Genomic DNA, 13,631 nt, shown 5'->3' with positions numbered 1-13,631 from the left:
ATCTCAGGATCAAACCGCAGGATCCCGACAGCTGTGCGGCACAGCTGAATTCTGATGCTTCAAGTACCTGACCGATACCTGTGACAATCGCCTACATGTATTGAAACATGCTTCGTCAAGACTGGATCCACTTGCTTGCAGGAGGGGCACTTGTTAACGCTAAAGGTCGCGGGAGCTGTTCCCCGAGCCTGGTGGAGTGCACTAAGATGATGGAGGACGGGCGCGTCCCGAGACGACGCCTTTTTTGTTGAGCATCTCCAGATACGGACCCGCTTGGGATGGTTGCATCGAAGGGGACCAAATCTCTCGCCAGATTCGCGGCTTCATGGCAAAAGAGCGTGCTGTTTCTGAAAGACTTTCTAGCTGAAGGTTTGCCCTTGAGCAATTGCTCCCACGCGATCGACACCCCGCTAATGCACCAAAGGTCCTCTGATAGAAGAGGTATAGAGGATTGACTCTATGGCTGAAAGCCTCCATTGTTCCCAAGAACCGTGTGGCCCTATCTATGCCGGCTTCTGCCCGTATATAACATGCAAAGTGAAGTAGCTGTGTATCGACTTGTTCTTCAAGTCTTCTCTGACGCTCGGCAAGAAGACCTCGACTTCTTCAGGCGACCAACCCAAACCGCGGCACATCGGGCCCAAGGCAATACCCTGTAGACCGTCCATAAGAACTGCCTGGAAGTAGAGGCCTATCTTCTTGAGCGTCTTGTTTCGGGCCCAGCTGCCGATGGGCACCTTCAGCACCCGCTCCTCGACGTTGACGAAACCGGTGGCTCTCAACTTGTCTGCGAGCTTCAGCGCTGCTTGGAGGTCTGGTCCTAGAACTGCAAGCCCTTTCTGGATATAGCCAAGATATCCAGTAAGCTTGTAGTCGTCCGGCATGCTGCCGTCGTCGCACTGGGCTAAGTGGTGCATCTCTTGACACTCCATCCAGCCTGGCAGTCGTTAGATTCTGATAGCATTCTCTTGCAGACACGACCTCTCACCGCCTGGTTTGAGATGACTGTGCCGATTAGTTACTGCGATCTTAACACTTCCAAACATATGCGGGTCGCCATTACATACTTGTATGCCCGCTTGAGCACCATGTCGTAGTTTTTGAATGCCTGCGCCGTATGCCTCGCATGCACAAAATCGAAATAGTCTTTCGGATGAAGCCACTCGCTCTCGGCGTCGTCAACAACAAACCTGCAGTTTGGAGGCACCCACGATGGCTGAATGGGACTAAGGTCGATACCAAGGACGTTCGCAGATGGATATGCGTCGGCGACTGTGGTCTCAACGGGTCAATACGCCACGCTTCCCATCACCGTCGTCTGAGGGTCGCCCACACTCAATTGCCCAGATTCCAGTTCCAGTGCCTAGATCTATCACCTGCTGCGGGTTTTGAATCGGCGCAAAGTGGAGCTTGTCGCCCATTACGGAGACGGCCATCGCGTGCTTCATGTCTTCCCTGTCCTGTTCGGGCTCATCGTTCGGGAAGAGATACGCTCCCTCACGGAATTTGTGATACCGACGCCCATTTTCAAATGCATAGTCTCGTACCGAGGAAGCAAGTGAAGTGGAAGCGCGGGACCCTGCATCACTGCCGTAGTTGCTGAAGGCGCCAGAGCGCTGAGATGCGGTGTCTGATTCGGCGGCAATGACGCTCGCGGCTTGGACAGCAGCTTCGGAGACGTCTTCAGCGCGTTCTTGGACTTCCTCTGCTGTGGGTAGGGCAGGTGCCAGCCGAGTGGCTTCTGTGGAGGCTGGTGTCTGCGCCTGCGCTGTCGGGTTGGGAATGAAACTTGACATGCTTGCAATCCGATTTGTAAAGGAAAACACAGAGGAAGAGAGAGTGGAGATGAAGGAGCTGTTGAGGAGAGAAAGCGAAAGAGCTCAGGCACGATGATGTGCCGCAAGTTGGCACCTAGTTAACTACATACCGGTACAGGGCTCATGGATGGCAGTCGGCTGATGTTCTGCGGCTTGTCATCCAATGATGGCACCTTCTCTTTCGGAAGCGCAGGCCTCACGCATGCCGACCCGCTCATGTGGGAGTGTGGGCTGTTGCATGGTTGGTGTAGCGGGGCCTTGGTGCCTGGTGGTTGAAGGATCAAGATGAGATGCTCGAGGGCTGCAGGGCTTTCCTGATTGCGTGTGCGTGTCCATGTGCATGTGCATGTGCTTGCGCAGCGGCACGGCATGCATGGTATGGAGAAGGGAACATTTTGAATCTCGACCCGCTAGATATTCTTAGGATATTCTTAGATCTCTCTTGTATCTGCAGGTGAGGAGCAATCGCTCAATATACTCTGAGCTATCTTCCGCAGGCCTTGTGAGAATTTCAATTAGTCTCGGTATATACATGCCATGTGAACCCTAGCGCACGATGGCTAGGGTCAATCGACTGCCTTCTACGGAGCCTGTCGCCAGCTTGATTCTCAGAAGATCCACAACTGCAGCAAGGAACATCGAAGGGTTCTACTTCAAGAGCTCGACCAGACAGCGCAGTACACACATTAATGTTACGCATCTACTAGACGCTTGGGGCAATGATCCAGGTTTTGTAGACGTGCCTGATGCTGCTTGAGGAGGGATAGTGTGGCGATGTGATGCATGAGGACAAGGCAACAGCTGAGGGAACGTTAAGCTCACATTCGAGAGACAAAACGTGTTCCACGAAGACTGATCACCGGCACGCTTTTGGAGAGCCAAAGGCTAAATGATGCTCAAGAGGATCAGATTGCATCCAGAGTATGAAGGCCCAAGCGACTCAACATGCCTATCGCAGAAGCGGCCAGTGATGACCATGCAAAATATACGGCAGAACGGCCCCTCAAGCACAGGAGAGGGAGGAGGCTCAATATCAACAACATACGCCTGAAACACACCAGTCCGTAGTTGTCGCTCCACTATGTCCTATCCAACTTCCTCCGCAAATTCCTCGTCCTCCGCATAAGCTTCTTATACTTGTGTTTCTTCATTTTCAACTTCCGTTGCCTTTTCACACTAATCAACAGCATATTGCTCGCGCCATTACCCACGCGGTCCTCCATGTACTCTTCCCACTTCTGCTGCCGGATGCGCATACGCTCGAGAAACGGCTTCGGGACGATGATGCGCTGCTCGAGCGACTCGACTAAAGATGGATCCCGAATCTCCTTCAGCGGGGTTGTGGTGGTGGCGTAGGTTTTCGCGCCGTTGGCATCGGTAGATTCGGTCACTACTATGGTGGTCTTCCAGGCTTTGCGCTTCTGGCGCGCGGGCGGGGCCTCGCGGACCTCGGAGGGTCGCTGCTTCTGCGATGCCTTTCGCTTCGAGACTGGCGGTTCGGCATCGTCGAATGGCACGGGTGCTGGCGGAGTCCGGAATGGGCGGAATTGCGCTAGAAGTTGCTCGAGGGAGATTTGCGACTTTGGACCATCAAGATGTTTCGTCGACTCGGAATTCGACACAGAATTTTGCATTATCTCTGCTCGAAGATCCTTCTCTTCCGTGGATTTCGAAGCTCCTTCTAGCGCTTCCACCGCGTTGGACAGGGTGAACACAACGTCAGGAAAATTGTGATTCTTCTTTTCTCGAGGCTCAAAAATGGCGTTAAAGGAAGCTTCTGTTGCGGTAGTAGGTATGGTGGAGGTTATAGATATAGGGCGGTGGAGGGAGAAAAAGGATGAAAGGCCGACATCTAAGCCCAATGTTAGCTCGTGACATGGAGAATCTAGCGCTGCATGGCATACCCGACTCCTGTAGATGGTGAGTAGGAGGAACTCGAGGTAAACTGTATAGCACCCCGCTGTCCTCGTGCGCTGGTGGTGCTATCGCCGCAGCCTGTCTTGCCTTTCTCCGATTGCTGCGTCTGGAAGAACGACCTTCCCCTTCGCCCGCGGACGTCGCAGAGGGGCGCGCAGCATCTTGCTGAGGGGCGTTAGGTCCTTTCGAGCCATCGGGAGGACATGATGTCGAGGACTGTCGGCGCTGATGTGTGCAGAACGGCCTCGGAGGCGCGGCTATCCTGGTCGATGCTGGCCCACGAGCAGCGTTGGCAGAGATAGAGCACACCGAGCGTACAGCTCTCCCCGATGAGAACATGGCAGATTAGGAGCTTGCGGGTGGCGGGCAAGCCCTGCGATGTAGATGTAGGTTACCAGTAAGGTACCTTAAGTGAGGAGTTGAGGTGGTGAGGTTGCAGGTTGCGGCTACGCTGGAGCGCGGCCAGCTTCGCCAAAGCACGGAAGAAGCCGCTGCAACCTCGAGCAGCGCCTATGCCACCACGGGGGTTCAGATGGGAATTCTCATCACATATCAAGCATGGCTTCTACGAGTGGAAGAAGTGAGTGATCTCGTTCAGCAGGCCGCGAGGCTGCTGCTTCTACATGCGAGTATACAAAATCGCCAGCGCCAATCCTACGTCCCCAAATATCTGCAAGATTCCAAGCTCGACGCTTATGAGAAGAAGCCAACCCTCTCCAAAATGCCATCATCGGTGCTGGCAGGCACCGCGAGATGCATATACAAGCAGACGTATAGGAGAATGCGAGCCCCCCCAAACATGATCCAAAAAATGATATCTTCTTTCATCAAGTCATTCCGGACGCCCGAGCTCCCATCATGGCCACAAACTCAACTCACGCTTGTTTATAGGATCAGCTGGTTGAGGTTGCGCTGTACAATCATATCTTGAACGGATGCCATCGTCTTCTTCAAAAGATCTGTGTCTGTAGCGTTCGTGTAATGGACGTAGACCTCTTTCTTCGGCTGCCGAACCAGATTGCGGAACTTGTTGGCGAAGAACTCTTGTGCTGCCTCCACGTCATCGTTCTTGCCGTAGTAGTCCGGGAAATATCTGCTGATTGGGCTCATGCCGGCCGCTAGCTTCTCGCGGAACAAGTCGATCTTGTTCAGGAAGAGGATGAGGGCGGACTTCTCAAAGTACTTCGAATTTGAGATTGATTCGAAAAGCATGAGCGCTTCGTGCATTTGATTCTGCAGTATCTGTCAGCGCGCCCGCCCAGTGGCCGCGGAGCATTTCGCGAAGCTTACCCCATTCCTGTCTTCTACGAGCGCGTGGTCGTAACCACTTATTGCAACCAAGAAAAGCACGACTTGGACGTTGTCGAAGACGTGTATCCACTTCTTTCGCTCCGATCGTTGTCCGCCCACATCGAACATCCGATATGTGAGATTGCCAAGTTCGAATATTGTCTCGCTGATGCCTGTAGTCCGTAATCGTGTGCGCAGGATGTCCTGGTTGCTTGGCAAATAGTCCTTCATAAACAGGCGGTCCATGTCCGCGAGGAAGCTGGTAGGCGGTAGTCAGACAGGACAGCGTGGTTGGCATACGGATGGAGCTTACTAGCTAAGATTATCGTGCAAGGCATATTCGTTGCCTTTGAGTATGGTCAACTGGACACCTTTATCTGCCCATAAGTTGGTAAAGGCGTGCAGGCAATCCAGAGGTAGCGGGTCGTCAAGCCCGGTTTCCGGCTCCGACGCAATGAGCTCAGCGAATCTCTGGGCAGGTTCAGTCAATACGATCCAAGAACAGGCTGATGAGAGCGTGCAACAGGGTGTGCGAAGGGTGCCGTACGATGTTGTCATCATCCTCAAACTCTGTTTCCTGCTCTGTCATTGCGCTGAAGATAGTCTGAAAGGCGTTGACCAAGTTGCTGAAAATGACAACACGCCATTGCTTCCGTTCGTTCTTGCTGAAACCGTCCGCGTGTATAATTCGCATCTGCTTGAGCACCGTCGACTTTCCACTTTCACCAGCACCTGCGCCGATCAGCCCGTGCAAGGAGGGTCCCACGAGCTCGGAAGATGCTCACCCAGCAGCAGCAACTTCACCTCCCTCTCCTGTTTCTTCCTGTCCGCGCGCAGCGCCTTCTCGATGTCTTCATTCCTCCGGGACTCGGGGTCCTCTGGCTTCTTTCCAAAACACATTATCGCCATGTATGCCGGGAGTGCTTCGCGGAAGCGCAAATGGAGAGACGACGTCTTGGAGCTGCGGACAAAGGCGCGTAAGATTCTGAGACAGTCAGTGGTTTCTGTGGACGGTACGTTCAGGACGGGGTTGGTAGTGTCACGCACAAGAATGAGTGTGGTAGTAATGAATGAGAGACTATTGTCGGGCAACGAGCAGTGAATAGCGATATGTAACAATACCGACTTCTGAGGCGAACGTCTGAAATGGTGACGGGGAGACCCAGAACAACTTTAGTGAAGCTCTAGCGGCTGGATTGGACAGCGTAACCCCCCGGCGCTGCTCTCGGCAATTTTTCCAAATTAGTGACCGATGCGATTGTCGCAGGCTCGAGCTGTTGGAGTAGCAATGCTTGCACTGGCAAGGGGAGATGGCATTACAAAAAGGCGACTGGGCGGGACGGCTGAACGTCTGTCAAGCACAGCAGCGCGCAAGGCGGAGGTGATGGGTCGGTTGAGACACACGATGAGAGCCAAGTAGCTTAGGCAAAATACTCGTAGGTAAGCTGATAGGAATCCCGCTCGGTGAATACGAGAGGGCGCTGTAGTTAGAGAGCACACTTGAAGGTGTTGCTGCTCACCTGCTTCAAGGGCCCCCGAAGCCTGCACGGGGCATGATGCGCGCGCCCTTCGGTGCTTTTGGCCTTCCGCGCCGGGGGGGAGGTTCTGGGATTTTAGTCAACTAACGTTAGATCGGTTTCAGCTCCCCGTGCATTCTGGAACAGACGGCAGTCGAGAGAGAGATGGCCCTTTGGCGGACCGCATGCCGCTCTCACCCCAGCCTGAACTGACCCACATGGGGGATAAAAAAAAGGGAGAGCGGACCGGCCGCGAGCACCACGCCCCTATTGGCTTCTACTGGGCTTTGCGCCACTGATAGCTTGACCAAAAAGACTCAGCTTCCACACTAGACTGTAAGAATAGATATTCCCGAGTAACCGCATGGCACTCGACGTCCACTACCGCCCAATTCTTGAGGCCGCTCTGCAGAAGGGGGCAGGCCGATTTCCCAGGTAAGGTACGGTTGCTCGCGAGCCGACGCCCCGGTGCCTTCTTCAGCACGCGTCTCCAGCGATGAGAGATGGTTAACCAGTCTCGGGCAAGATCACCACTGAGGGGGAACTGCAGAAGTGCCTACGTCTAGCGTCTCCATGGCATGGGATCTGGTCTCGCTAGGCTGATGGGCGCATGCATGAACAATCTAAAAATCCCCGCCGTGGCTTCTCTTGACTTGAACTTCACCTCTGCCAACTGGCCCTCTATCTGGCCAAGACACGTGTGAACACCCGACCCGTACTGCCTCGTCGACGACAATGGTCTTGTCAACACCTTGGCAGCTTGCAGCGCCGGCAAATCATCTCGAGACACAAACCAGCAGGTCCTGGTCAAGAAGCAACCCCTTATGAAGCTTGACAACATGCGATTCATGACGAACCTGTAGATGAGAGCATAATTCGAGCACAGTTGACACACGGAAGGACGTCTGTCTGCAGTATTGGTCTTGCCGATATGCCAACAGCAACCACCTGCACTTGCAGGGTCTCGCAAGGCTGTTCATGTTGTTCAAATGCAACACCCACGTCTTTTTCGCAGTCTCAGCACCAAATTCGAATCATGTTTCTTCAAATCGCAGTCCTGTGTGGGGATCATGAACGGTAATACTGATACTCCTACCCATACTCTCTGAATGACGGTGTGATATACCGGAGGCAGCGTTGGGAGCGTCCTTTCCCCAGGAGATCTGGCTTGCAAACAACTCTGTAGAAGCTTGTCGTACTCTGGTCGATGTGCCGCGCGGCTTTACCTAGGGGGCTCGAGTTTCTTCCAAGGCCCGATACAAAAGAAACGCCATTCGTCGATGGGATACTACATATCATATTTCAGCCCCACCACCAGAACAGGTTCCATTTAAACACACTCCCTACCCTCATCGGATAGCCCTCACCAACTCTCTCAGTTCCCCTCCCTCCGTCCATGCTTCCTCACCTCCTCCAACCCCATTCCCGCCCCCGCCCCAGCCTTCTCCAAGCTCCCCAACAACACGCGCGGGCTGTCCGCCCAAGACGACACCTGGTGGCACGACCATCAAGGCCGGCACCACGGTACCGGGTAGGATCTTGACGTTAGAATTTATTATGCTGAAGTCGCCAAGTGTACAGGAGGCTCCGATGTGCACGTGACTGGAGATGGAGGCGGAAGAGAGGATTGTATTTGGTCCTGCTGCTATCAGCACAAAGCAAAATAGACCAGATGACTGAATCGGGGCTATTGAGGATGCAGGGGATGTATGACAACGGAATTTTTAATGGAGCAGATGATCCGACATGAACACTGCCTTTAACGACCAGCACGTCGAACAGATGATAGACACACATAAGATGGGCGTTCCTTACCGACGAAGACATTGTCCCCAACCTTCATCCCATAGTAGCGCCACGTCCCACCCGAGTTCCTTCCCGGCGGCCTCAGCACGCAACCGCTACTAATGACCGTGTAGCGTCCTATGCTGATGGCTGTGGGCGTCCGCTCCATAGTGCCATCTTCCTTCCTCTGGGGCAGTCGGTGCAGGTCGCCGCGAAGAACAACGTCGGATTGGATGACTGTTTTGCCGCCAAGGGTGATGTTGGCGGTGCCGGTGATTTGGGCTCGGCGCGAGATCTTGTTGCCTGTATCCTGGGGAAGTCGACCTAATCAGCTACGGAGAGAGGATGAATACGTATAAGAAAGAAGTCATGGTTTTCACTAAGTGCAAGAAGAACTTGTAAGGTACAATAGCCGAGAGGAATAGACTTGTGAACGGGCAGCGTTACGTTAAGAGTAAAGAAAGCGTTGACGATCAGTCACCTACAGTTATAGACTCCAGATCTGGAGACATACAAAGCAACGCTATAAAGTCTACGAATACTCGGACCTGACTAACGAGAAGCGCAACGAAAGCAAGTACCTACTGTTTCAATATACTCCCCTTTGGCAGACTTGCGCGAGGATGCAGCTGGGCGCGACATCAAGTTGTCATACGACCAGCGAACTGGTCGAGGAGTCTATGCCAGTAGTCACTAGTTATCGACGGGCGTCATACTGCTTCATCACGGCACGTTTGTTGCTTGAGATGGATGTCGGCGGGAGAAGTAAACACAGAGACACAGCACGTGAGGCAGGTGGAATCCTCAAGGCTTATCGGAGCTCTTATCAGTCATCCGAAGTGCAGCTCGGGTTGTGTACGGAGTATCACTCTGCCGCGCTTGATATTGCGGCAAGCGATGCAGAAGGAAAATACTTCATTCAGGTGTTTCACTGCTGGTTGAACGCTGCATCAACAGCGGGAAGACCCCGAAGCGTATGCCGCTGTCCCGCGATCCGTCCATTCCAATACAATCTCCATGCGCGGCGACCTCCGCAACGTGCAACCCCGACGACAACAACCCGCATCTTTCACCCGTGGAGACCTCCGACAGACTTTGCTTGAGCAAACTCTGCTGTCCCACGAGCCGCCATCGTGGATGCCGTGAAGCTTCTCCTACGTCAGTGATACCAGCGCTATATATTGCTTAAAGGGCACCACGGTTTCCGGTAGGTATATTACCAGCGACGCTCCAAGCTTCAAGCACGATGGGCACTGACCAAGGGAAACAGCAGTACCAAACCTTTGTCCAGAAGACCGCTGCTCCCCGCGCCAGGCCTCGAAGACCTGGCTTCGGCGAGTCCCACACTATGAATCCAAAGGGTTGGGTCCGCGACTTGACCGGTTATTTCTTATATGTCCTTTTAATAAGCACACTCGGCCCGCTATTGTTCGGTTTCCACCTGGTACGTGCTTGGGCCAGAGCCAGCCTTCTCGCATATAATGGAATATGCTCTTTGAATAATCAAGCTGACGTACGCGCATCTACCAGTCTGAACTCAACACCCCGCAAGATGTAATCACTTGCAAAAAGCACTCCATACACAGCACAGCTGTAGAAGACAAGCTTCCCCAATGCATACCCATGAACGCTAAGCAATGGGGTCTTGTCGGCTCAATATTCACCCTCGGCGGTCTCATCGGAGCACTGTCTGTCGGTCCGTTAGCAGCCCGATACGGCCGCCTTCGATCCATGCAGACGACCACAGTCTTCTTCATTATCGGTCCCTTATTCGAGGCCTTCGCGCCCAACATTGGGACTATGGCTGCGGGGCGCTTCATCAGCGGCATTGGCGCAGGAGCCTCTGTGGTCGTCGTACCTATCTATATCTCAGAGGTTGCACCACCGGCCGAGAAGGGCTTCTTTGGCGCGTTCACGCAGGTGCAGACCAATGTTGGCATTCTGGTTACCCAGATGTTGGGGTATTTCCTCAGCCACGGACAGTACTGGCGTATCATCCTCGCAGCTGCCGGGGGGATCGGTCTTCTTCAATTAGCTGGACTCTTCTTCAGTGTCGAGAGTCCCAAGTGGATGGCCGATCAAGGGAAACCTTCGGCCGCCAAGAAAACTCTCAGGAGGATCAGAGGACATCAGTTTGATATTGACGACGAAGTGAGCGGATGGGGCATAGAGAGCAGCGAAGATATCGAGGACGAAGAGGAGACGCTGCTGAATAATGAAGACCGGATGTCTCACCACAGCGGAAGCTCGAGCAAGAGCAAGATGGCGAAGCAGGAGATCCAAGGCATCTGGCAGGTCTTGAGGCACCCTGAGACGAACAAGGCGGTTGTGGCCGTTATTATGGTCATGCTTGCGCAGCAACTCTGCGGTAGGTCACGTCCCCTTTGCCCTTACTTTCCATGGACGAGCAATACGCACACCAGGTGATTTCAAAGCTGTTCATCTGCTTTCCAACTGCACTGGTCCGAAGAAGAGCTTTGCTGAACCAAATACACAGGCATCAACTCCATAGTTATGTACGGCGTCTCGCTCCTCGCGGACCTTCTCGAGTCCAACTCCGCTCTCCTCAACCTCTGCGTCAGCGCCATCAACATTGTCGTCACCATAGCATGCGCACCCCTAGCCGACAAACTCGGCCGCAAACCCTGCCTCATCGCCTCCATCGCCGGCATGGGCACTTCCGCCACGCTGCTAGGCATCGGCATCATCCGCTCCGTGCCCATCCTCTGCGCCATCGCTGTCCTCACCTTTGTTTCCTCCTTTGCTCTCGGCCTTGGGCCAATCCCCTTCATCCTCTCCTCTGAGCTGGTCGGACCGGAGGCGGTGGGCGCGACGCAGAGTTGGGCCTTGGCAGCGAATTGGATCGCTACGTTCCTCGTTGCGCAGTTTTTCCCTATACTGCATGATATGCTGAAGGGAAAGGAGTTCTTCATCTTCACAGCCTTGGCGGCGGTTTTTGGCGGTTTTGTTGCGTGGTTCGTTCCGGAGACGAAGGGAAAACAGACGGCGGATGAGGTTTGGGGCCGTGAGCGGAGGGAAGATTGATCGAGTGCTTAGGGAAGTTGCATGAGCGGTGCGGTAGAATGTTTCGATCATGTGTAATACCGGTCCATATTCAACCAGATCGGCCAAAAAGCCCAACCTAGTCTTGACTTCGCCGTCATGAGCGGGAGGCTACAGGCAAACGAAAAGACATACCAATTGCAAAGCCCGTCTTAATGAGACATACCGTGGTGATCTGGCCGTCCTCGTTATTCACGAGCTCGTGTCATCGCTCTCACAGGCCCCCGTGGAGGCCGCAAACGCCGGCGCCTCAGGGTGTTTCTCGTCCCACTCACAGGGGTCTAGGATCGGCGGCTCTGCACCACCATAAAGGCAGTAGTTGATAATTGCCATCTCATATGCACCGTTCTCCCACGAGTCAAGAAATCCCCCAGAGAAGTTATTCCATACGACATCGTGCAGCGATTCAAGGTGGATTGTTTCCAGTGAAAGAATGTGCGGTATCTGCTCTATGATGTTTTGCCAGAAACCCTCACGGATTGTGCAGTCTTTAATTTGAAGGTGCCGAAGGGTTGGGGAGTGTCGCTTGAGGAAGTCGATGAGGTTGTCTTGTCGGGTGGTCAGGGTCAGTGAAAGATCATTCAGATTCGGCCATGTGACATCTGCGATCACGGAGAGGAGGTCATAGTGTGTCTCTTCGGCGGGCTCGCCTTCGCTGTCGTCCTCGGTCCACTCCAGGTGTAGTTTCTGGAGATGAACAGCCTCTTTGAGGAACAGTCGAACTGATGCAGCGATGGACGGTGCGTTATCCATGTTGTACGTGATGTTCATGTGCAGCTCCTCAATATGTCGAAATGCTCCGCTCATGGCAGCGACATGCCTTTCGATCCTGTCCATGCTGACCTCCCAGCCGGGCCGGAATCGCTGGTCCCAGAAGTGTTGATTGACGTTGGTCAGCCTTAAAGAGGTCACCGGTCTCCATGACTCTCTGGCATATCCGCGATCTTGATTCATGGTACTCCTCAAGTTCCTAAGGCTCAATGCTTCAAGGAGGCAAGTCATCGGCTTGGCTCCCTCTAAGACTAGAGAGGGGCTGCGATATCTGCGCGGTGACTGATCGGAGGCGGCTTTGTGCAAGGCCCAGTTGTCGGGCGTGTGCAAAATGAGTGGGTAGAGTGAGCACCAGACAGGTTCGTGCATGGCCCTGCGGCCCCAGTGTCCGCTCGAAACGGAAGCCTGTGTCAGATTGGGAAAGCCGCAAATCGCGCCTTGTAAGATCATGCCCTCTTCATCCACGTCCCAGTTCTCCTGCTCTTTCTGCAGTCGACGGTAATTGGTCCAGGCATCCTGCAGCGTCTCGCCATCGACGGTACAACGCGGTAACTTCCCGTACATCTCGTTTGCAAGCCTGCGGGCACCGAGACCGCGATCTGGAACTGATGACAGAAACTCGGTACTCTCCATCTGCGTCCTGAGAAACTCGTTGAATGGGGGCCGAAGATCGATGTCTTGCTCCCACTCCTGCTGCGTTCCGTAGGGGGGAAGCAGATCGGCATGAAAAGTGAACGTCTTGACCATGATATGAAGATGAGGATGATTTGCAATGCAGAGTAGCTTTTCCAACCCGTACTTGAAAGGACCCATGTGAACATGCTGGTAGAGATGTGGCGTTACAACGAGTGCGAGTTTCCTGGAAGTGAGTCGGAGCTGTTTGCATGACATGAAGTCACCGTGCTCGACAATGAGCTCCAGCAGTTCGACCGGCAGCTGCTCCATGTCTGTCGTCACGATGTTGTTACAGCCACATCAGAGCAATCACAGCAAACTGGAGCTCTGGATGTCGCTGATGCAACTCAGAGCACTCACGGGCTGGCCCAGCGTTGCAAATGCCCAGGGCCTTGTCTGGCAGAGGTTTTTGTAGAAAAGACGGCGGGCGCTCGCATCGTAGAGTATAAGAAGAGAGGAAGGGAGGAAGGGAGGAAGATTAAAGCATGCAGGTGGAGCCAGGCACCAAGAGGTCGTCCAGGCATCGTGTTTCAGCCTTATAAGGCGCACAACCTCAGCTTCCCTGGTGCTTTGCCAACCACATGTCAACAAGCCATTGCGCACACAGTCGTTACCCTTTTGCTATCCTTAACGCCGGTCTGCAGCGGCCTTTGCTGCTCTCAACGCCCGAAACATGTCTTATCCTCTCACACAAATAGGAGGCAGAGGTCAGCCTTCGAAACCCCCCCCCCCCCCCCTCCGCCACGGAAACCCCCCCCCCCCCCCCCCCCCCCCCCCCCCCCCCCCCCAAATCCTC

At 54.0% G+C, this 13,631-nt stretch overlaps 6 protein-coding genes across 6 annotated transcripts; 1 reads left to right on the top strand and 5 right to left on the bottom strand.

The window, feature by feature from the left end:
* Window positions 1–503: 503 nt before the first annotated feature.
* Window positions 504–1,796, bottom strand: W97_03161 (uncharacterized protein; the record flags this gene model as incomplete). The annotated part of the gene is made up of 4 exons (XM_007781060.1): window positions 504–937; window positions 989–1,005; window positions 1,068–1,272; window positions 1,334–1,796. The coding sequence occupies 4 exons, from the start codon at window positions 1,794–1,796 to the stop codon at window positions 504–506; spliced, it is 1,119 nt and encodes a 372-aa protein (XP_007779250.1).
* Window positions 1,797–2,896: 1,100 nt separating this feature from the next.
* On the bottom strand, window positions 2,897–3,451 carry W97_03160 (uncharacterized protein; the record flags this gene model as incomplete). Its single annotated transcript, XM_007781059.1, has 1 exon — window positions 2,897–3,451. The coding sequence occupies one exon, from the start codon at window positions 3,449–3,451 to the stop codon at window positions 2,897–2,899; it is 555 nt and encodes a 184-aa protein (XP_007779249.1).
* A 1,168-nt stretch (window positions 3,452–4,619) lies between these two features.
* Window positions 4,620–5,933, bottom strand: W97_03159 (guanine nucleotide-binding protein alpha-2 subunit; the record flags this gene model as incomplete). Its single annotated transcript, XM_007781058.1, has 5 exons — window positions 4,620–4,967; window positions 5,025–5,283; window positions 5,338–5,495; window positions 5,572–5,756; window positions 5,810–5,933. 5 exons carry the CDS (start codon window positions 5,931–5,933, stop codon window positions 4,620–4,622), a joined length of 1,074 nt encoding a protein of 357 aa, XP_007779248.1.
* A 1,957-nt stretch (window positions 5,934–7,890) lies between these two features.
* On the bottom strand, window positions 7,891–8,838 carry W97_03158 (uncharacterized protein; the record flags this gene model as incomplete). The annotated part of the gene is made up of 3 exons (XM_007781057.1): window positions 7,891–8,180; window positions 8,357–8,636; window positions 8,812–8,838. The coding sequence occupies 3 exons, from the start codon at window positions 8,836–8,838 to the stop codon at window positions 7,891–7,893; spliced, it is 597 nt and encodes a 198-aa protein (XP_007779247.1).
* Window positions 8,839–9,572: 734 nt separating this feature from the next.
* W97_03157 (uncharacterized protein) lies at window positions 9,573–11,371 on the top strand (the record flags this gene model as incomplete). Its single annotated transcript, XM_007781056.1, has 3 exons — window positions 9,573–9,770; window positions 9,857–10,694; window positions 10,824–11,371. 3 exons carry the CDS (start codon window positions 9,573–9,575, stop codon window positions 11,369–11,371), a joined length of 1,584 nt encoding a protein of 527 aa, XP_007779246.1.
* Window positions 11,372–11,581: 210 nt separating this feature from the next.
* W97_03156 (uncharacterized protein) lies at window positions 11,582–12,973 on the bottom strand (the record flags this gene model as incomplete). Its single annotated transcript, XM_007781055.1, has 1 exon — window positions 11,582–12,973. The coding sequence occupies one exon, from the start codon at window positions 12,971–12,973 to the stop codon at window positions 11,582–11,584; it is 1,392 nt and encodes a 463-aa protein (XP_007779245.1).
* Window positions 12,974–13,631: the final 658 nt, after the last annotated feature.

Source organism: Coniosporium apollinis (assembly GCF_000281105.1).
Source record: "Coniosporium apollinis CBS 100218 chromosome Unknown supercont1.13, whole genome shotgun sequence".
Taxonomy (NCBI): Eukaryota; Fungi; Ascomycota; class Dothideomycetes; genus Coniosporium; species Coniosporium apollinis.
This window is presented reverse-complemented; position numbering and strand designations above follow the sequence as displayed.